Source organism: Pseudophryne corroboree, chromosome 7 (genome assembly GCF_028390025.1).
Source record: "Pseudophryne corroboree isolate aPseCor3 chromosome 7, aPseCor3.hap2, whole genome shotgun sequence".
In the NCBI taxonomy this organism is placed as follows: Eukaryota; Metazoa; Chordata; class Amphibia; order Anura; family Myobatrachidae; genus Pseudophryne; species Pseudophryne corroboree.
Genome location: NC_086450.1, coordinates 66046004 through 66069127, shown reverse-complemented (window position 1 = coordinate 66069127; position 23124 = coordinate 66046004). Strand labels below are relative to the sequence as shown.

At 47.8% G+C, this 23124-nt stretch overlaps 1 protein-coding gene across 2 annotated transcripts in view; it reads left to right on the top strand.

Annotated features, from left to right (window-relative positions):
- Positions 1-23124, top strand: part of C7H21orf58 (chromosome 7 C21orf58 homolog) — a 49498-nt gene that overhangs the window by 8567 nt on the left and 17807 nt on the right. For both annotated transcript variants that reach the window (XM_063932261.1, XM_063932262.1), the window contains exons 2-5: positions 2700-2770; positions 4346-4406; positions 15819-15892; positions 18844-19044. In XM_063932261.1, the coding sequence (XP_063788331.1) occupies positions 2711-2770; positions 4346-4406; positions 15819-15892; positions 18844-19044 (396 nt within the window). In that variant the 5' untranslated portion in view covers positions 2700-2710. The remainder of the gene's footprint in view (positions 1-2699; positions 2771-4345; positions 4407-15818; positions 15893-18843; positions 19045-23124) is intronic.

Sequence of the window (23124 nt, the reverse complement as noted above, 5' to 3'; positions counted from 1 at the left end):
CTATATTCAGGGATTTTCCCGCAAAATGGGCCTGATTCTGATTTGGAAGTAAAGCAACAACAAAAAAGCATCTGGAATAAATCATGTTACCATGCAAGGGGAGCAAACACGTTTACATATTTTCTGTGCTGGTTAAATACTCTGCTGCTTTTGCATGTAGCCCACACATAGTGGACAGCTTTATTTTTACACTGCAATGTAGATTTCCGTTTGGACACACCCACCCAAGTCTAAATCTTGTCACGTTACATCTGCAGTTACTTACTTTTTTGCTTTACTTTCAAATCACAATCAGGCCCTATGCGTTTAATAAATATGCCCGTTAGTGAGCAGTAACCAGTGATGTGCGGAGGGGTAAGGCAGAGCGTTTCCTGTCATACTAACGTCTGTGTCAGAGTTTTGACTGTATAAACAGTCCTGTTTTTTTTTAGACTATCCCGCTGTCCCACCCACGGGCCGCAGTGTCCCGCGGTGGTGGTGGGAGGGAGTTGGGAGGCTCTGTCTCTCGCTGCTCTGCAGCGGTGAATAGTCTATTCAGTGGAGACAGGAGGAGAGGGGGCATGCCAGCAGCTCACAGAGCTCTGGGCATGCCCACTCAGTGATGAAAATGGGGGCGTGGCTCACAATCGTGGGTCCTCTCACGAAGCCACACCCACTTTTCCTTAGGTCACACCCCCTTTTCAGGCGGGCGCGCACAGGTGTCCCTCCTTCTAAGCCAGACAAGTTGGGAGGTATGTAATATATATGAAATATACAAAGAAGACAGACACTGCCTACCTTCTCCGCACATCTCCGATCAACATTCACCAAATTTCCAGCAGTATATACTGCTGCACCTGTGTATAATGCCCACATGTATATACTGCTGCACCTGTGTATAATGCCCACATGTATATACTGCTGCACCTGTGTATAATGCCCACATGTATATACTGCTGCACCTGTGTATAATGCCCACATGTATATACTGCTGCATCTTTGTATAATGCCCACATGTATATACTGCTGCACCTGTGTATAATGTCCACATGTATATACTGCTGCACCTGTGTATAATGCCCACATATATATACTGCTGCATCTTTGTATAATGCCCACATGTATATACTGCTGCACCTGTGTATGATGCCCACATGTATATACTGCTGCATCTGTGTATAACGCCCACATGTATATACTGCTGCACCTGTGTATAATGCCCACATGTATATACTGCTGCATCTGTGTATAACGCCCACATGTATATACTGCTGCATCTGTGTATAACGCCCACATGTATATACTGCTGCATCTGTGTATAATGCCCACATGTATATACTGCTGCATCTGTGTATAACGCCCACATGTATATACTGCTGCACCTGTGTATAATGCCCACATGTATATACTGCTGCACCTGTGTATAATGCCCATATGTACCCTTGGGCTCCTATATTGTGTGTAAATCTGGCTCTGGTACTAGCCAGTGCCCCCTGAGCCATTTACCTCACCGCACGTACCTTACAGTAACATATGTTTAGTAAGTGTAACAGGAAGATTATTTCACCCAGATACAATCACCAAGAGTTTCCTCCAACAATCACAATGTTAGCAGTGAGGGGAGTGTGTGCTAGTAGTATAGTGGTGAAGCCTGGTTTAATCTCAATATGTAATTTATTATATATTATGCAAAGGGCTTCGGATAATAAAGAAGCCCTATATATGGAAATCTCTAATTTCCCTATTCCAGATATTTATCACACACACACAACTGTATGTAAAAATGCATGTTTATATTGTATATTATAATTCAAGCAAAAGTGTTATATTTACACTTATTACTACCTATAAGTATTGTTAATAAACAGCGAATACAATTACTACCACACAGACACTCCCAATAAATACCTGGATTAACAAAATATAAAACTATTTTCGTGTACGAGATAGAGAGGATGACCAGCTTCCTCATGGAGACGGTTGGCCACTCCCATAAAACTTGGGACCCTGGCTTCAACACAACCAAGTTGAAGGATCCTTTCGGCCCTCATTTCCCCCTCCACTACGGTATGTCGATATATCTGAGGTTTCCTCCCCTCCCGCCATCTCCCATTTAAATGTTATTGGAAACCCTGGCGGTAATTCAGACCTGATCGCTAGGCTGCGTTTCTACACAGCGAGTGATCAGGTCCAATCTGCGCATGCGTATGCACCGCAGTGCGCAGGCGTGTTGCACGGGTACAAAGCAAATTGCCATTCAGCAATGGGTTTGTGCGACGGATCCATTCGCACGGGCGATCGAAAGGAGATTGACAGGAAGAGGGCGTTTGTGGGTGTCAGCTGACCGCTTTCAGGGACTGTCTGGAAAAATGCAGGCGTGTCCATGCGTTTGCAGGGAGGGTTCCTGACCTCAATTCCGGTCCCGGACAGGCTGATGTGATCACAGCCGCTGAGTAAGTCCTGGGCTGCGCAGAGACTGCACAAAATCAGTTTGTACAGCTCTGCTACACATGCGTTCGCACACTTGCACACCTAAAATACACCCCCCCTGTAGGCGGCGAATTATTGATGATATTTGCTTGGCTTTTTATTCCCTTTTTATCTACTGATGTTGCAAAAATCTTTCTTTACATTTTTTATTTTTTATTTAGGGCAAAGAATCAATTTTTTACTCCAGTTATGTTGCATATAAAGCAAATTGGTTATTTATCTCTTCTCAGACACGGTGAGAATGGCGGACCCCTCCCTAGTGGATCACATGACGAGGCTAAAACTGAAACTATTGGAGAAGGTGAGTTAGTAGTGTGGATTATCGGGCCCTCCTGCTATACCTGTGTCATCTTCCTCCTATCACATCTTTTAAACATGCATAATAATTGACTGCCCGCTAATTTCCCCACTTACCCTTTCTAAAGGGGGTACACACGGAGAGATCTGTGCTTAAATTGTAAGCAACCTGACTAGATTGCTTAGAAATTAAGCACTGATCTCTCCATGTGTATGCCCATAGTGATAGCGATGCGCGGGAGGGTTAGGGTACTTTGGGAGGGGCTGTTGGTATTCTGATGGTCGGGATTCGGACTACCGTCATCCCGACCATCAGGATATCATACTGAATCCTAGGGTTATTTTTTTTTTTTTGGATTGTCGGAGGAAACTGGAGTACCTGGAGGAAACCCACGCAAGCACGGGGAGAATATACAAACTCCACACAAACAGGGCCATGGTGAGGGGTGTGGTACATAGGGTCGAACACACTTAGGTCGATGGTGTCTAGGTCGACCACTATTGGTCGATAGTGACTAGGTCGACACACACAAAAAATGTCGACACAAGCATTAGGGTTTTTTATTTTATTTTTTGTTGTCGTTTTCTTCGTAGAGTGACCGGGAACCCCAATTAGTGCACTGGACTCCGGAGGGGTGAGTATTTAGAAAATGGGTGCAGCGTGTGCGGTGGGGGCCCCCTCTGGACTCATTATAGATACGCCAGTGTGACTTGGGGTCTATGTGCAAAGGGGTCTATGCACTAAGCCTTGGGGATAGATAAATAAATGGAGATAAAGGCCCTCATTCTAAGTTGATCGCTCGCTAGCTACTTTTAGCAGCCGTGCAAACGCATAGTCGCCGCCCACGGGGGAGTGTATTTTTGCTTTGCAAGTGTGCGAACGCCTGTGCAGCCAAGGGGTACAAAAACATTTTGTGCAAAACAAGACCAGCCCTGTAGTTACTTATTCTGTGCGATGATATCAGCGACAAAGGTCCCGGAATTGTGGTCAGATACCCGCCCTGCAAACGCCTGGACACGCCATAAACGCCCTCTTCCTGTCAATCTCCCGGCGATTGGCTGTGCGAATGGACTCTTCGCTAGATCCAGTGCACAGCAGCGATGCTCTTTGTGCCCATACAACGCGCGTGAGCATTGCGGCGCATACGCATGCCCAGTTTTGCCATTTTTTTTACCTGAGCGCTGCGCTGTGAAAATCGGCAGTGAGCGATCAACTCGGAATGACCCCCAAATTACCAGCCAATCAGCCCCTAACTGCCATGTTCCAGGCTGTGTTTAAAAAATGACAGGAGCTTATTGGCTGGTGCTGTATCTCCATCCACTTTATACGATTTTTGACTCTCCAACCTTCCATTAAAAGTGTATTAAAACTTAAAAGGGGCATGGCCACGCCCCTTTTACCTGCGACCACGCCCCTTCCTAATTTGTACCGATTGTTATGTGTAAAATGTTGGAGGGTATGCTTTATAGTTTGGCATCACCATTGCTTTACTAATGAGAGAAACCAGAAAATTGCCCTTTTTAGAACTATTCTGTTGATAAACAGACAATTGATTATTTTTCCTCTTTTTGTTCACAGAGATTAGAAAATGAGCGCGACATTGCAGATGATGTGTCTGACACAGAGCCCGCTACAGCAAGTAAGAGTGGGAAACCTGTGTGACTACTCCGATTATAGCCAGGCTTGGACTGGCCCACAGGGGTACAGGGGAAACCACCGGTGGGCCCTACTGCCTGGGGGCCCACCTCCTGCTCTAAGGATCAGGTTCCAGACTGTGCACTTGAATTATACATTATACATATGTTACCTTATACTGGACTATGGTGTATTTTCTACAGTGCATTGCTGTTATAAATCTGTTATTAATCTGGTACATTATCATGCATGCAGCAGCTGAATTTACTGTATATATTTATGAAGGGGCCCAGACGTTGCACTCTCTAATGGTTAGTCAAACCAATAAGGTGGCAGGCCACACCCCCTCTGCAGACTGGCCACACCCCTAACATAGGCCCCTACCACTGCATTCCCCCGGTGGGCCCTACATGCCCCAGTCCAACACTGATTATAGCACAGTCATAGAAGGATACAGGTCCTAATTCAGATCTGATCGCAGCAGCAAATTTGTTAGTTAATGGGCAAAACCATGTGCCTAATTCAGACCTGATCGCTGCTGTGCGTTGTCGCACAGCAGCTGATTAGGTCTGAACTGCGCATGCGCCGCAGTGCGCCGGCACATGCCAGACAGCCAACCGCCATCTCAGCCCTGCGATCGCCTCTGCCTGATTGACAGGCAGGGGCGGTCGCTGAGCTGGAGGGGGCGGGCCGGCGGCTTTTGGACGGCGTTTTAGAGGCGAGGTCTGGGAAACGCAGCAGTGCCCGGACCATGCCGGGGTGGGCCGCAGCGGCTGCGTGACATAACAAGCAGCTGCTGCGACCCGAACAGCGACGAGTAGCTCCCTGCCAGCGTGCAGGAGCTACGCTGGTAGGGAGCTACTCGTCAAGTACAAAAGCATCGCCGCTGTGCGATGCTTTTGTACTTGTGTGGCGGGGCAGAGCCAGACATGTGAGGCGATCTAGCCCTGTGCTGGGCGTCCCCCCGCATGTCTGAGTAACTGATCGTAGCCGAGTAACTGATCAAGTCTGAACTAGGCCCCATAGGGGTCATTCTGAGTTGATCGCTAGCTGCCGTTGTTCGCAGCGCAGCGATCAGGCTAAAAATCGGCATTTCTGCGCATGCGTACGGGCCGCAGTGCGCACGCCCGACGTACTTTCACACAAAACTATGCAGTTTTACACAAGGCCGAGCGACTCTTTTCCGTCGCTCTGTTGATCGGTGAGTGATTGACAGGAAGTGGGTGTTTCTGGGTGGTAACTGACCGTTTTCCGGGAGTGTGCAAAAAAACGCAGGCGTGCCTGGGGAAACGGGGGAGTGGCTGGCCGAAAGCAGGGCGTGTTTGTGACGTCAAAGCAGGAACTAAACAGACTGAAGTGATCGCAAGGTAGGAGTAGGTCTGCAGCTACTTAGGAACTGCTTGAAAAAATTTCAGCGCAGTTCTGCGATCCTTTTCGTTCGCACTTCTGCTAAGCTTAGATACACTCCCAGGGGGCGGCGGCTTAGCGTGTGCAATGCTGCTAAAAGCAGCTAGCGAGCGATCAACACGGAATGAGGGCCAATGTGCACTGGAGGGGGGGCAGATACAACATGTGCAAAGAGAGTTAGATTTGGGTGGGGTGTGTTCAAACTGAAATCTAAATTGCACTGTAAAAATAAAGCAGACAGTATTTACTAGAGATGAGCGCCGGAAATTTTTCGGGTTTGTGTTTTGGTTTTGGGTTCGGTTCCGCGGCCGTGTTTTGGGTTCGACCGCGTTTTGGCAAAACCTCACCGAATTTTTTTTGTCGGATTCGGGTGTGTTTTGGATTCGGGTGTTTTTTTCAAAAAAACCTAAAAAACAGCTTAAATCATAGAATTTGGGGGTCATTTTGATCCCAAAGTATTATTAACCTCAAAAACCATAATTTACACTCATTTTCAGTCTATTCTGAATACCTCACACCTCACAATATTATTTTTAGTCCTAAAATTTGCACCGAGGTCGCTGTGTGAGTAAGATAAGCGACCCTAGTGGCCGACACAAACACCGGGCCCATCTAGGAGTGGCACTGCAGTGTCACGCAGGATGTCCCTTCCAAAAAACCCTCCCCAAACAGCACATGACGCAAAGAAAAAAAGAGGCGCAATGAGGTAGCTGACTGTGTGAGTAAGATAAGCGACCCTAGTGGCCGACACAAACACCGGGCCCATCTATGAGTGGCACTGCAGTGTCACGCAGGATGTCCCTTCCAAAAAAACCTCCCCAAACAGCACATGACGCAAAGAAAAAAAGAGGCGCAATGAGGTAGCTGACTGTGTGAGTAAGATAAGCGACCCTAGTGGCCGACAAAAACACCGGGCCCATCTAGGAGTGGCACTGCAGTGTCACGCAGGATGGCCCTTCCAAAAAACCCTCCCCAAACAGCACATGACGCAAAGAAAAAAAGAGGCGCAATGAGGTAGCTGACTGTGTGAGTAAGATAAGCGACCCTAGTGGCCGACACAAACACCGGGCCCATCTAGGAGTGGCACTGCAGTGTCACGCAGGATGGCCCTTCCAAAAAACCCTCCCCAAACAGCACATGACGCAAAGAAAAATAAAAGAAAAAAGAGGTGCAAGATGGAATTGTCCTTGGGCCCTCCCACCCACCCTTATGTTGTATAAACAGGACATGCACACTTTAACCAACCCATCATTTCAGTGACAGGGTCTGCCACACGACTGTGACTGATATGACGGGTTGGTTTGGACCCCCCCCAAAAAAGAAGCAATTAATCTCTCCTTGCACAAACTGGCTCTACAGAGGCAAGATGTCCACCTCATCATCATCCTCCGATATATCACCGTGTACATCCCCCTCCTCACAGATTATCAATTCGTCCCCACTGGAATCCACCATCTCAGCTCCCTGTGTACTTTGTGGAGGCAATTGCTGCTGGTCAATGTCTCCGCGGAGGAATTGATTATAATTCATTTTAATGAACATCATCTTCTCCACATTTTCTGGATGTAACCTCGTACGCCGATTGCTGACAAGGTGAGCGGCGGCACTAAACACTCTTTCGGAGTACACACTTGTGGGAGGGCAACTTAGGTAGAATAAAGCCAGTTTGTGCAAGGGCCTCCAAATTGCCTCTTTTTCCTGCCAGTATAAGTACGGACTGTGTGACGTGCCTACTTGGATGCGGTCACTCATATAATCCTCCACCATTCTTTCAATGTTGAGAGAATCATATGCAGTGACAGTAGACGACATGTCCGTAATCGTTGTCAGGTCCTTCAGTCCGGACCAGATGTCAGCATCAGCAGTCGCTCCAGACTGCCCTGCATCACCGCCAGCGGGTGGGCTCGGAATTCTGAGCCTTTTCCTCGCACCCCCAGTTGCGGGAGAATGTGAAGGAGGAGATGTTGACAGGTCGCGTTCCGCTTGACTTGACAATTTTCTCACCAGCAGGTCTTTCAACCCCAGCAGACTTGTGTCTGCCGGAAAGAGAGATCCAAGGTAGGTTTTAAATCTAGGATCGAGCACGGTGGCCAAAATGTAGTGCTCTGATTTCAACAGATTGACCACCCGTGAATCCTTGTTAAGCGAATTAAGGGCTCCATCCACAAGTCCCACATGCCTAGCGGAATCGCTCCGTGTTAGCTCCTCCTTCAATGTCTCCAGCTTCTTCTGCAAAAGCCTGATGAGGGGAATGACCTGACTCAGGCTGGCAGTGTCTGAACTGACTTCACGTGTGGCAAGTTCAAAGGGCATCAGAACCTTGCACAACGTTGAAATCATTCTCCACTGCGCTTGAGACAGGTGCATTCCACCTCCTATATCGTGCTCAATTGTATAGGCTTGAATGGCCTTTTGCTGCTCCTCCAACCTCTGAAGCATATAGAGGGTTGAATTCCACCTCGTTACCACTTCTTGCTTCAGATGATGGCAGGGCAGGTTCAGTAGTTTTTGGTGGTGCTCCAGTCTTCTGTACGTGGTGCCTGTACGCCGAAAGTGTCCCGCAATTCTTCTGGCCACCGACAGCATCTCTTGCACGCCCCTGTCGTTTTTTTAAAAATTCTGCACCACCAAATTCAAGGTATGTGCAAAACATGGGACGTGCTGGAATTTGCCCATATTTAATGCACACACAATATTGCTGGCGTTGTCCGATGCCACAAATCCACAGGAGAGTCCAATTGGGGTAAGCCATTCTGCGATGATCTTCCTCAGTTGCCGTAAGAGGTTTTTAGCTGTGTGCGTATTCTGGAAAGCGGTGATACAAAGCGTAGCCTGCCTAGGAAAGAGTTGGCGTTTGCGAGATGCTGCTACTGGTGCCGCCGCTGCTGTTCTTGCGGCGGGAGTCCATACATCTACCCAGTGGGCTGTCACAGTCATATAGTCCTGACCCTGCCCTGCTCCACTTGTCCACATGTCCGTGGTTAAGTGGACATTGGGTACAACTGCATTTTTTAGGACACTGGTGAGTCTTTTTCTGACGTCCGTGTACATTCTCGGTATCGCCTGCCTACAGAAGTGGAACCTAGATGGTATTTGGTAACGGGGGCACACTGCCTCAATAAATTGTCTAGTTCCCTGTGAACTAACGGCGGATACCGGACGCACGTCTAACACCAACATAGTTGTCAAGGCCTCAGTTATCCGCTTTGCAGCAGGATGACTGCTGTGATATTTCATCTTCCTCGCAAAGGACTGTTGGACAGTCAATTGCTTACTGGAAGTAGTACAAGTGGGCTTACGACTTCCCCTCTGGGATGACCATCGACTCCCAGCAGCAACAACAGCAGCGCCAGCAGCAGTAGGCGTTACACGCAAGGATGCATCGGAGGAATCCCAGGCAGGAGAGGACTCGTCAGAATTGCCAGTGACATGGCCTGCAGGACTATTGGCATTCCTGGGGAAGGAGGAAATTGACACTGAGGGAGTTGGTGGGGTGGTTTGCGTGAGCTTGGTTACAAGAGGAAGGGATTTACTGGTCAGTGGACTGCTTCCGCTGTCGCCCAAAGTTTTTGAACTTGTCACTGACTTATTATGAATGCGCTGCAGGTGACGTATAAGGGAGGATGTTCCGAGGTGGTTAACGTCCTTACCCCTACTTATTACAGCTTGACAAAGGGAACACACGGCTTGACAAATGTTGTCCGCATTTCTGGTGAAATACTTCCACACCGAAGAGCTGATTTTTTTGGTATTTTCACCAGGCATGTCAACGGCCATATTCCTCCCACGGACAACAGGTGTCTCCCCGGGTGCCTGACTTAAACAAACCACCTCACCATCAGAATCCTCCTGGTCAATTTCCTCCCCAGCGCCAGCAACACCCATATCCTCCTCATCCTGGTGTACTTCAACACTGACATCTTCAATCTGACTATCAGGAACTGGACTGCGGGTGCTCCTTCCAGCACTTGCAGGGGGCGTGCAAATGGTGGAAGGCGCATGCTCTTCACGTCCAGTGTTGGGAAGGTCAGGCATCGCAACCGACACAATTGGACTCTCCTTGTGGATTTGGGATTTCGAAGAACGCACAGTTCTTTGCGGTGCTTTTGCCAGCTTGAGTCTTTTCAGTTTTCTAGCGAGAGGCTGAGTGCTTCCATCCTCATGTGAAGCTGAACCACTAGCCATGAACATAGGCCAGGGCCTCAGCCGTTCCTTGCCACTCCGTGTGGTAAATGGCATATTGGCAAGTTTACGCTTCTCCTCCGACAATTTTATTTTAGGTTTTGGAGTCCTTTTTTTACTGATATTTGGTGTTTTGGATTTGACATGCTCTGTACTATGACATTGGGCATCGGCCTTGGCAGACGACGTTGCTGGCATTTCATCGTCTCGGCCATGACTAGTGGCAGCAGCTTCAGCATGAGGTGGAAGTGGATCTTGATCTTTCCCTAATTTTGGAACCTCAACATTTTTGTTCTCCATATTTTAATAGGCACAACTAAAAGGCACCTCAGGTAAACAATGGAGATGGATGGATACTAGTATACAATTATGGATGGACTGCCGAGTGCCGACACAGAGGTAGCTACAGCCGTGGACTATTGTACTGTACTGTGTCTGCTGCTAATATAGACTGGATGATAATGAGATGTAGTATGTATGTATAAAGAAGAAAGAAAAAAAAACCACGGGTAGGTGGTATACAATTATGGATGGACTGCCGAGTGCCGACACAGAGGTAGCTACAGCCGTGGACTACCGTACTGTGTCTGCTGCTAATATAGACTGGTTGATGAGATGTAGTATGTATAAAGAAGAAAGAAAAAAAAACCACGGGTAGGTGGTATACAATTATGGACGGACTGCCGAGTGCCGACACAGAGGTAGCTACAGCCGTGGACTACCGTACTGTGTCTGCTGCTAATATAGACTGGTTGATAATGAGATGTAGTATGTATAAAGAAGAAAGAAAAAAAAAAACCACGGGTAGGTGGTATACAATTATGGACGGACTGCCGAGTGCCGACACAGAGGTAGCTACAGCCGTGGACTACCGTACTGTACTGTGTCTGCTGCTAATATAGACTGGATGATAATGAGATGTAGTATGTATAAAGAAGAAAGAAAAAAAAACCACGGGTAGGTGGTATACAATTATGGACGGACTGCCGAGTGCCGACACAGAGGTAGCTACAGCCGTGGACTACCGTACTGTACTGTGTCTGCTGCTAATATAGACTGGTTGATAAAGAGATGTAGTATGTATGTATAAAGAAGAAAAAAAAACCACGGGTAGGTGGTATACAATTATGGATGGACTGCCGAGTGCCGACACAGAGGTAGCTACAGCCGTGGACTACTGTACTGTGTCTGCTGCTAATATAGACTGGTTGATAAAGAGATGTAGTATGTATGTATAAAGAAGAAAGAAAAAAAAAACACGGGTAGGTGGTATACAATTATGGACGGACTGCCGAGTGCCGACACAGAGGTAGCTACAGCCGTGGACTACCGTACTGTACTGTGTCTGCTGCTAATATAGACTGGTTGATAAAGAGATGTAGTATGTATGTATAAAGAAGAAAGAAAAAAAAACCACGGGTAGGTGGTATACAATTATGGATGGACTGCCGAGTGCCGACACAGAGGTAGCTACAGCCGTGGACTACTGTACTGTGTCTGCTGCTAATATAGACTGGTTGATAAAGAGATGTAGTATGTATGTATAAAGAAGAAAGAAAAAAAAACCACGGGTAGGTGGTATACAATTATGGACGGACTGCCGAGTGCCGACACAGAGGTAGCTACAGCCGTGGACTACCGTACTGTACTGTGTCTGCTGCTAATATAGACTGGTTGATAAAGAGATGTAGTATGTATGTATAAAGAAGAAAGAAAAAAAAACCACGGGTAGGTGGTATACAATTATGGATGGACTGCCGAGTGCCGACACAGAGGTAGCTACAGCCGTGGACTACTGTACTGTGTCTGCTGCTAATATAGACTGGTTGATAAAGAGATGTAGTATGTATGTAAAAAGAAGAAAGAAAAAAAAACCACGGGTAGGTGGTATACAATTATGGATGGACTGCCGAGTGCCGACACAGAGGTAGCTACAGCCGTGAACTACCGTACTGTGTCTGCTGCGACTGGATGATAAATAATGATATAAAAAATATATATATATCACTACTGCAGCCGGACAGGTATATATTATATAATGACGGACCTGCTGGACACTGTCTGTCAGCAGAATGAGTTTTTTATAGAATAAAAAAAAAAACACCACACAAGTCACACGACGAGTGTTTAACTTTTTCAGGCAATCACAATATAGTTTACTACTAACTATACTGGTGGTCAGTGTGGTCAGGTCACTGGTCAGTCACACTGGCAGTGGCACTCCTGCAGCAAAAGTGTGCACTGTTTAATTTTAATAATATGTACTCCTGGCTCCTGCTATAACCTATAACTGGCACTGCTCCCCAGTCTCCCCCACAATTATAAGCTGTGTGAGCACAGTCAGATATATACATAGATGATGCAGCACACTGGGCTGAGCAGTGCACACAGATATGGTATGTGACTGAGTCACTGTGTATCGTTTTTTTCAGGCAGAGAACGGATTATATTAAATAAAACTGCACTGTCTGCCGTCTGGTGGTCACTGTGGTCAGTCACTACTAAACTCTGCACTCTCTACAGTACTCCTAAGCTCCAGTAAATCAAGTGTCTCTGTCTCAAATCAATCTCACTCTCTCTCTTCTAATCTAAATGGAGAGGACGCCAGCCACGTCCTCTCCCTATCAATCTCAATGCACGTGTGAAAATGGCGGCGACGCGCGGCTCCTTATATAGAATCCGAGTCTCGCGAGAATCCGACAGCGTCATGATGACGTTCGGGCGCGCTCGGGTTAACCGAGCAAGGCGGGAAGATCCGAGTCGCTCGGACCCGTGAAAAAAAAACATGAAGTTCGGGCGGGTTCGGATTCCGAGGAACCGAACCCGCTCATCTCTAGTATTTACCCTGCACAGAAACAAAATAACCCACCCAAATCTAACTCTCTCTGCACATGTTATATCTGTCCCCCCCGCAGTGCACATGGTTTTGCCCATTAGCTAACAAATTTGCTGCTGCGATCACATCTGAATTAGGCCCATAGTCAAGATACCAGCTGTCGGAATCCCGGCGTTCACAGCCGGTGAAATACAGACGCTCGGAATCCTGACAAATTCTGGGTATTCCCACTCGGTTGGTGGGTCCACGCCACCAACTGAGTGGAAAAAGAACCTGTGGCGAACAAGTGGGAATAGAACCTGCTAAGTTGGCTTGTTTAACATTGATTACTATTGCTGTTTGACATCCATCGGTCAAAGCCTTTGATCATCAATGTTAGACTAATTATGCCCCATCCCGCCTCTCCACTTGCAAAATGCAACAAAATCTGCATACGGACGCAGGTTTACAAATTTTGTGTACTTATGCCAGTAACATGCGGTGGGGTGAGGCAGAGCCTTTCCTGTCATATTAACAAAGAATATGTTAGAAAGGGTGTAGTACGGCTGACCGGCAGTCTCCTGACCGCCGGTCAGCTTACCGACGCCGGGATCCCGGCAGCATACCGACGCCGGGATCCCGGCGGGGAGGGGCGAGTGCAGCAAGCCACGGGTTCTATTCCCACTCTATGGGTGTCGTGGACACCCACGAGTGGAAATAGTCCCTGTTGGTCGGCATGCCGACCATCGGGACAGTGACCCATCGGGCTGGTGGAGGAGGTCATGTGACTGTCGGTCAGCTGACCGGCGGTCACATGAATACCACCCGTTAGAAATACCTTCCTTGTATTATACTAATCATTTTTATAGTCAAATCTCTGGAGTAAAAAGCCTATGGCAGGTGAGGCAGTGCCCCCCCGCCTACCTTATCCACACATCTCTAATCAAAACTTCCCAAATTTCCAGCAGTTCATACTGCTGCACCTGTGTATAATGCCCACATGTACCCTTTGGCTCACATATTGGGGGTCATTCCGTGTTGTTCGCTCGTTATTTTTTTTAGCTACGGAGCGATTAGTCGCAAACTGCGCATGCGCAATGTACGCAGCGCGCCTGCGCCAAGTAAGTTAGCTCAAAAGTTTGGTATTTTACTCACGGCGTAACAAAGTTTTTTCATCGTTCTGGTGATCGTAGTGTGATTGACAGGAAGTGGGTGTTTCTGGGCGGAAACTGACCGTTTTCTGGGAGTGTGCGGAAAAACGCAGGCGTTTCAGGGAAAAACGCGGGAGTGTCTGGAGAAACGGGGGAGTGGCTGGGCGAACGCTGGGCGTGTGTGTGACATCAAACCAGGAACGAAACTGACTGAACTGATCGCTATTTGTGAGTAAGTCTGGAGCTACTCAGAAACTGCTAAGAAATTTCTATTCGCAATTCTGCTAATCTTTCGTTCGCAATTCTGCTAAGCTAAGATACACTCCCAGAGGGCGGCGGCTTAGCGTGTGCAATGCTGCTAAAAGCAGCTAGCAAGCGAACAACTCGGAATCACCCCCATTGTGTGTAAATCTGGCTCTGGTACTAGCCAGTGACTCTTGAGAAATTTGAAGAAAGAAAGAAATAATTCCAGCGCGTCACAACCACCTAACTAATACAATTTGGTCGTATGTGTTGAAAAAAGCAGCTCTCAACTGGACAGTACTGACCTGTCCACCAACAAAACAGCACAAGATTGATAATATATTATCAGAGAGCGCATATAGCTGTATATATCAAATTTATTACATATAAAATAAAATAAACACATGTACATATAAAAAATAAACAATCAATTAAAAATTCCCCCTACTACAGCGGATTAAATTTGACCGAACACTTTTGCTATATCCAGATTTAAAGTTCATAATATGACCTTATTCTCAGTTTAAAGTCCCGAACAATATGCAGTCCTATTTAAGAACAGTTGATGATGCCTGCCGTTTTTATCCAGCTGTGAGCATTTTCACATGCTCTTAGAGATCTCCTTATGTATCTGATAGACAGCCGGCATTCCACTCCCGTTAATTGGTGCCGCAAAACGGCCAAGTACTTTGGATGCTTAAGCTTTAGTATCAGTATTAAAGGACTTATACGTCCACTCTCACTGTGCTAATAGGGCCACATTGCAAGATTGTCCACTTTACTCACGGCCAGGAGCGTGCCTGTTTGTTATCTGTGGACGGCCCCCGTTGTCGGTCTCAGCCACAGTCGAGAGAAGGCACCTTTTTTTGTTGCGGGGTGCACCGGAGGATCTCTCAAGATGGTCAGCTTCCAAACGGACAGTAATTTTGAAGGATGATAGTCAACTGGATACCGCTGGTAGTAGGAAGGACGTCAATACAGAATAGGCCCACAGGACTGTGGCCCTATTAGCACAGTGAGAGTGGACGTATAAGTCCTTTAATACTGATACTAAAGCTTAAGCATCCAAAGTACTTGGCCGTTTTGCGGCACCAATTAACGGGAGTGGAAAGCCGGCTGTCTATCAGATACATAAGGAGATCTCTAAGAGCATGTGAAAATGCTCACAGCTGGATAAAAACGGCAGGCATCATCAACTGTTCTTAAATAGGACTGCATATTGTTCGGGACTTTAAACTGAGAATAAGGTCATATTAAGAACTTTAAATCTGGATATAGCAAAAGTGTTCGGTCAAATTTAATCCGCTGCAGTAGGGGGAATTTTTAATTGATTGTTTATTTTTTATATGTACATGTGTTTATTTTATTTTATATGTAATAAATTTGATATATACAGCTATATGCGCTCTCTGATAATATATTATCAATCTTGTGCTCTTGAGAAATTTACCTCACCGCACGTCCCTGAGTTATGCGCTGCCCGCATTGGTGTATTTTATGGCAAACAGATGTACATACAACAACTCAGCATTGTTAGATAATATTATACCTCATAGAGACAGAGCTGATAGATCCTGTAGCAATTTCAGTATTATTTAACACAGCTGTTTGTTCTCAGGGAGTTATGATGGACAGGAAGAGGCCTTGCAGTCTGCTCTACGCAGGAGGAAGGATCTGCTGCACAAACTGCGAGTAAGCTAACCATGATGCTGTCTGGTACAGAAAAGGCACACCTCCGAAATATATCCACACATAAAACAGTATTAACATATTGGCTTTTCTAAATCCATTTGCCAGTCAACCCCAGTGGAGTTGCAAATCCAATGGTTTGTGGTCTGCGCAGGTGCGAAACCCATTCTGCGCAATATTGGATGCAGCCCCCTTGGCTGACATGTTGGGGCATTGGTGGGAAGGCATCCGTCACTGTTCCTCAGACGCAGCACTCGGATTTTGCAGATGCACACAGGAGGCGTCTATCTCACATAGAAACATCCTGCTGCATTTGTACAGAATTGCACAGACGCTTAGATTACAGTCATTCTTACCTGGGTCTAGTGACAGCACCATATTTAATAATGTTATGGCATATGGAGCAATTAAACGTTGTGCTTTCTTCCATTAGGGACCATTTCTCATTGAATATTTGTGGCTTATTCCCTGAAAACACCCATTTTCGGGGTTAACTGCAAACATTTAGGGGTATATTCAATTAGGGTCGGATCCATTCCGACATGCATTTGTCGGAATGGATCCGACAACCCCTATTTTAAAAAGTCGAATTGAGATGAGGGACCCAGAGGGGGGAGCCGTGGGGAGACGGAGGAGATCAGCGCTACAGTAGCGCTGCAGAAGGATGTCACACAGCCACCTGACCTCACGGCAGTGTCCACCCGGCCCCAGCAAGCGTGACCTCACTTGCTGGAGCCGGGTGGACGCTGCTGTGAGCGGCGCGGCTTTGAGACATCCTGCTGCAACGCTGTGCTGTAGCGCTTCTCTCCCCTGTATGCCCGCGGCTGTCCCCCGTCTCCCCGCGGCCCCCCCCTTCCTCCTCTGGGTCCCACATCTCAGTCCGACATTTTTTTATGTCGGACTGAGATGGTCGAAAAGGGGGCCAAAACCGTTTTCGACACAAGCACGTGGATCGGCAGCTATTCCGCCGATCCACGTGCTTTTCGACAAGTCGTATTCCTCGACTTGTCGAATATATTGAATAGGTTGGATCCCCTTCCAACCTAAAAAAAAGTTGAAAACTGACGTCTTTTCGACAGACGGCAGCTTTCGATGTCAATTGAATATACCCCTTAGTATCCCCCAAATATATGACTGATATGTCAGATATCTGCTGGGATCCCTTCATTCCTGGCTGCAGCTGCAGCCCAAATAGGTTTCTGTGGCAGATTTACCAAGCTTCGGAAAGAGAAGCATTACGAAGATTGTCCTCCGCAGCTATCGCCATATAAAGATGGCATTAGCCCGTTGTAGCCTATGGGCTACAGATTGTATAATTAGCCTTTCAGAGCTCCTGTCCCTGCGGTTTCTTGGTCATTCATCTGGCTGTAAGAATCGCATCCTGCAAAGTGATTCTGGGTGCTAATATCGTGCCCAGATCGCATTGCAAATGCAATTTTTGATAAATGGGCCCCATAACGTGTGATTAATACACATGCATGCACCTTCTACTTTCCACAAAACTTTCCAGATTGATCAAAGCCTACATATTGGGGGTAATTTCAAGTTGATCGCAGCAGGAATTTTGTTAGCAGTTGGGCAAAACCATGTGCACTGCAGGGGGGGCAGATATAACATGTGCAGAGAAAGTTAGATTTGGGTGTGGTGTGTTCGATCTGCAATCTAATTTGCAGTGTAAAAATAAAGCAGCCAGTAATTACCCTGCACAGAAACAAAATAACCCACCCAAATCTAACTCTCTCTGCACATGTTATATCTGCCCCCCCCCCTGCAGTGCACATGGTTTTGCCCAACTGCTAAAAAATTTCCTGCTGCGATCAACTTGGAATTACCCCCATTGTGTTCTCCCAGCCCCTACCTCACTCTCTTTTACAAGCTTGCAAAATGCAGTGATGTACTCACTTTCCAGTTACTTAAAACATGTCACCAGGAAACAAAAAAATAAATTGTAAACATTTTTTGATGGATTGTGTATTTGGTATTGCTATACATGGGAGCAAAGGCGTGTGCAGGGGGAGTGCCTGGTGCGCACAGGCACCCCCTAATGTCCGACAATCCGATCTCACATGCTTGATGCAGCGATCGCCGAGCAGGCTGATTACTGTCCCCTCTGCGTTGCACTCTGTCAGGACTGCATTACTGACTGGACGCCTGGGTTAATCAAGGGTGCCACTGCCACCGGCTTTCAAACTCCCGGCTCTACCTCCATGTACAAAAACTGCGTGATGTGACGTGATGACATCATGCTGCTCACACGCCCACCCGTCACACGCCCACCTCTCTCCTTCTATTCTAGCCAACGCCAGCCACTGATGAGGAGCAGCATGCAGCCAGTATTCCTCTTAGGAAGACAAATTCAATACTGGCAGGTGGTCGGCAGCAGCATTGACACGTCACTCATTTATCCAGCAGCAGCAGCACTAGTCTGCGACTGCCAGTGTCAGTGAGTGACTGCAGCTTGCAGGGGAAAGAGAGGGGTAGCCAGACCAGGCTGAAGAGGAGCAGTGTAATTGCAGTGAGTGTCATCAGGAGTGTTTGTTTGGTGCACACCACAACATCTGACAATGCTTCTGCATTATTAGGATTGGTACAAGGGTGGATATTTTATATTACGCTGACCGTCAATAGATGGTGCTAGACACGCCCAAAAGGCGGTGCTAGACACACCCCTCCAACAGTGCACCCCCTAATAAAATGTGCTGCGCACGCCTATGCATGGGAGAGTTTATTACATTTCAAAAAGCATCTTTGTTATATATCGTATGGTACCAAAAGAAAGCCTTATCCTTTGGTAGACCAAGGAATAAAATAAATTATTCCCAGGTAAATTGTCAGATCACCATAATGTAAGTCTGTCAGTAAATGGGAGAGAAATATGGATAGGAAGCTATTAGAAATGTATTTATCTTCTGATAGTTTTTCCACTGTTTTGACTCTGGGCCTCTTGCACATAGGAGCAACACCTCCTAGAAGAGATAGCTCGGCCTCATACCTGGGAAGGAACGCGGAGAAAAAAACCAAATATAGAAAATATGCATCAGTTCCCCCCGATGCACATCTACCATACATCTCCTCCACCAGAGCCCCCCATGCGCTATTACCCACCACCACCGCCACCACCTCCACCAGAACCACCAAGAATCATCCAGCAACAGGTATTTACACATATGGTTCTATATAGAAGGTCTGCTATGTACATATATAGCTTATTATGGTCCTGATTATGGGTTAAAGTGGGAATTCGGAAGGAGCATGCCGTGGTCATATGGAAAAGTGGACGCGGATGTGTGTGAGCCACAATCAGGCCTTATGTGCACCAACATTCACAATGTTTGCGCATTTCAGTATGTGCCAGATTTTATACTTAAATTTAGATTTATAGCTGTGTAGTTGTTATCTATATCAGTATCTAACTTGTCCGCATGAGGAAGATCAGATTGGATGAGATCTAGCTGTTTTGCAATCGCGTGGAGCGTCTGGATAACTTCTAGTGTTACTGAGGCCTGTTGGTGCACTCGTTAGCTGAGTGAACATACTGGCTAGTGGCTGTCATCTTCTGACTGCATTTGCCAATGTGCCTGATGATAATTAACATAATTAACATTTATGTATATAGCACCAGCATATTCCATTGCGCTTTACAATTGCAAACTTCCAGGGAATCATTACCAGGCACCGCTCTAGTTTTCCCCACAGATCACTGTATCGCTGGTACGGCTGTGCTGAGTTTACTGAACTGTAATCATTCGACATCTCAGTGCGCAGAGCTAAATTTTGGTCTTGGATAAGTACATCCTACTCAGCGGGTCTGATCGGTTGCCACTGAAGATTTATATGTTCCGCTGAGCTCTGCACATACGTGTTTGTGACGGGGCGGTGAGCTAAATGATTACAAGTGGTGAGAATTGTGAAGGGGGCAATACTGATGGTAGATATTAATTGATAATGACTGATAGAAAGTGGGTGATGAGGGGGCTTTAAATATGAAAAAAGTCTATGAGAGGAGAAGGTAAGCTTGACGGGTGAGAGAATGATGAAGAGTGTGTGCAATGGTAACAGTGGGGAATGTGACTGTGATAGGGAAAGAGTGTGATATAGGTGGGAAGAGATGCATAATGGAACTGATAGTACAGATCAGGGATGCCATCAAAACGGTAAGGCCCCCATAACAACTCCTTGATTGGTACTGTGGCAGTCTTTACCTATGTAATTCCAGAAGCACCAAGTCACAACCACAGCACATAAAGTATACACACACACACACACACACACACACACACACACACACACACACACACACACACACACACACACACACACACACAGGGCCGTCTTTTCGTATGGGCTCAATGGGCTCTTGCCCAAGGGCCCCAGGAGTATAAGGCTGATAGCTGAGGGTCCCCTCTTTCCAGGGGTACCAGATTTTTGAAAATCGGCCATGGGGAACCGGAGATATCAGACTTGAAAGAAGTGGTCCCCATTCAAGCCTGTTAATTGCTCTTTCCAGCCAGATATCTCAGGTTCTGTCTGACTTAGAGGTTTTCTGAGGGTATAATCCTAAAGCCGTGACTCTCCCCTTTTGGTGGACACTGGCAGCTTGTCTCTACTATGCCCAGAACCAGAGATATCAGCCTTCAAGCAGCTGGTCCCTGCTCCAGCTCCACATGCCTAATATGCAGTTTTAGATTTTCATTGGTGAATTGCTCTGGCTCCTGAACTCTGATCCCCAAGTTCCCAGAACCTCCTGAAAAGTGGCACTCTCTAGTTTTTTATTATCCCATTCAAAGCTAAGAAATACATTTTCAGGAATTTGAGATATCTGCAGTCAAGCAAGCTGCCTTCCCACCGGAAATTGATAAATATTAAGCCCACTCCACTATCCACCCCTCCCCTACGTATTAAACACCCCCTACCTCCCTGAAAGTCATGTACTAGGGCTTCTTCATTCAGCCCAATGCCCTCTTCTACAGTTTAGCCCCAGCTGTACAGTAAAGGAGTAATTAGCAGAAATTACTGCCCCAGGTCCTACATGCTGAATGGAAGATAGAACACCCCCTACCGCCCACGGGACATCAAAGCTGCCGTTGATAGCACCCCCCACCCCTATCGCTGGAGGATGGGTAGGGGGCCCAGTGCATTGCTGTGCCCAGGGGCCTACACTGCTGTTAAGACGGCCCTGCACACACACACACACACACACACACACACACACACACACACACACACACACACACACACACACACACACACACACACACACACACACACACACACACACGCGATGGCATCACCACTGACAACAGCACTCCGACCCCAAAGTGTTCTAGATTACAAACATATGCAGCCAACCAGCACAAGGGGTAAGTAAAAAAACAAAAACCTCAAATGTTGGGGTTGGTAAATATCATACACAATTAGGATTAGGAAGACTATGTAATTTATATATTTATATATATATATATATATATATATATATATATATCTCCTATATAATAGCCCTGATCTGTGACTTTGTGACTCATTTGCTAACGCTGGGCGGAGTCACAACACTGGGCGGAGTTAGTCAAATGAGTCACAGATCTGGCCAAATCTATAGGAGACTAGGAGCAGAAGCAGATACTGGGCATGGCACAGGCAGGGGTGCATACCTCCCAGCTTTCTTCAGGAGCTTTCTTCAGGCAGAAGGAGGGACACACACTCAGCGAAAAGGGGGCGTGGCTTCACGGGAGGACCCCCTGTTTTCGTCAGTGAGGGGGCATGCCCAGCGCTCTGTGAGCTGCTGGCATGCCCCCAGGGGCTGATTATGAGTCCGGGGGGCCCAGGGCACTTGAGACAGGGGAGCCCTATCTCATTGCTGTGCCTGCTGTGGGGTTGGGGGCGTGGCCTAACTGTGGGACTCGAGGCCACGCCCCTTATGCAAATTCCGGGATTTTTTTTTTTTTTTATGGCATTTTGGCCCCTCAGCTAGGGCTAAATCCAGAGGAGGTGGTCGCTCCCCCCTACACACTCGCACAGGCAGAAGAAAGCAGGGAGACTGCTGCCTCCCTGCAACACCACAGACCTGCCAATACGCAGCAGCGTGTGGTGACTGTAGCACAATGCTGCCGTTGTTGCTGGCAGGACGGGGGAGCTTCTGAGCTGGGATAGAGCTACTCGAGCCGGGGGGCCCCCTAAAACTGTGGGGCCAACGGTACGTATCCCCTGCCCCCCCCCTTAATCCGGCTCTGCTGCTGGAACCCCCCCTTAATCCGTACCCCCTGATGCCCCCTCTCATACTTGCCTACTCTCCCGGAATGGCCGGGAGGCTCCCGAAAATCGGGTGACCCTCCCGGCCCCACGGAAGAGCAGACAAGTCTCCCGTTTTTTTAAGTCCCCCCCTGCCCGGCCGCCCACTTTGAGAGTAAAGTGGGCGGTCCGGACAGTAGATGACGCGATTCTTGTTGAATCGCGTCATCATAGTCACGCCCCCCCTGCTGTAAAATGCCGGTTATCGCGGCATTACAGAGCGGGGGCGTGGTTTAAACGGGTCCGCTATAACCCCGCCCTCGTTCCGCCTCCTCCCCGCCCCGTTCTGCCTCCTCCCCGCCCCCTCCTCTCTACATTGCCCTGCCCAGCCCCTCCACTGAGCCGTCCTGGCAGCTCTCTCCCGGAGAGAGCTGCCAGAAGGTAGGTAACTATGCCCACTCTCCCTCTGTCTCCACTATACAGGAGCTTTCCAACTGCCCCCCCCACCGCGGGACACTGCGACCCGCGGGTGGGACAGCGGGACAGACCTCAAAAAATGGGACTGTCCCGCGAAAATCGGGACATTTGGGAGGTATGGGGGTGTGTGAGGGGGTATGCCGTACAGACAGACGGGCACCGGCTCACTGTGTGCTTGACCCCCCACATCAGCATACTCAGCAGGGTCTCTCTGGCGTGGAGGAGCGTCACTTTCTGGCACACTCCACGCTTCTTAGCTGCAGTTTTGTGGGGCACCAGCCGTTCCGTACTGCCTCTGTTATCTCCAGCCTCGGCAACCCCACCGCTAGCTGCAGCGCTGCCACCCGCAGTGAGGTGCGCCCAGCTCCTTCACACACTTTAGCCGGGGGGTAGCGCTGCAGAAGTCAGAGCTGTTTGCAGGCTCCGACCCCCTCCTCCCTCCAGCCGCGTCTCCTGGGAGCTAACCAGTCACTCCCAGTCTCCCCTTACCACAGTGCCCAGCAGCCGCAAGGTCCGCGCCACGTGCATGCTAT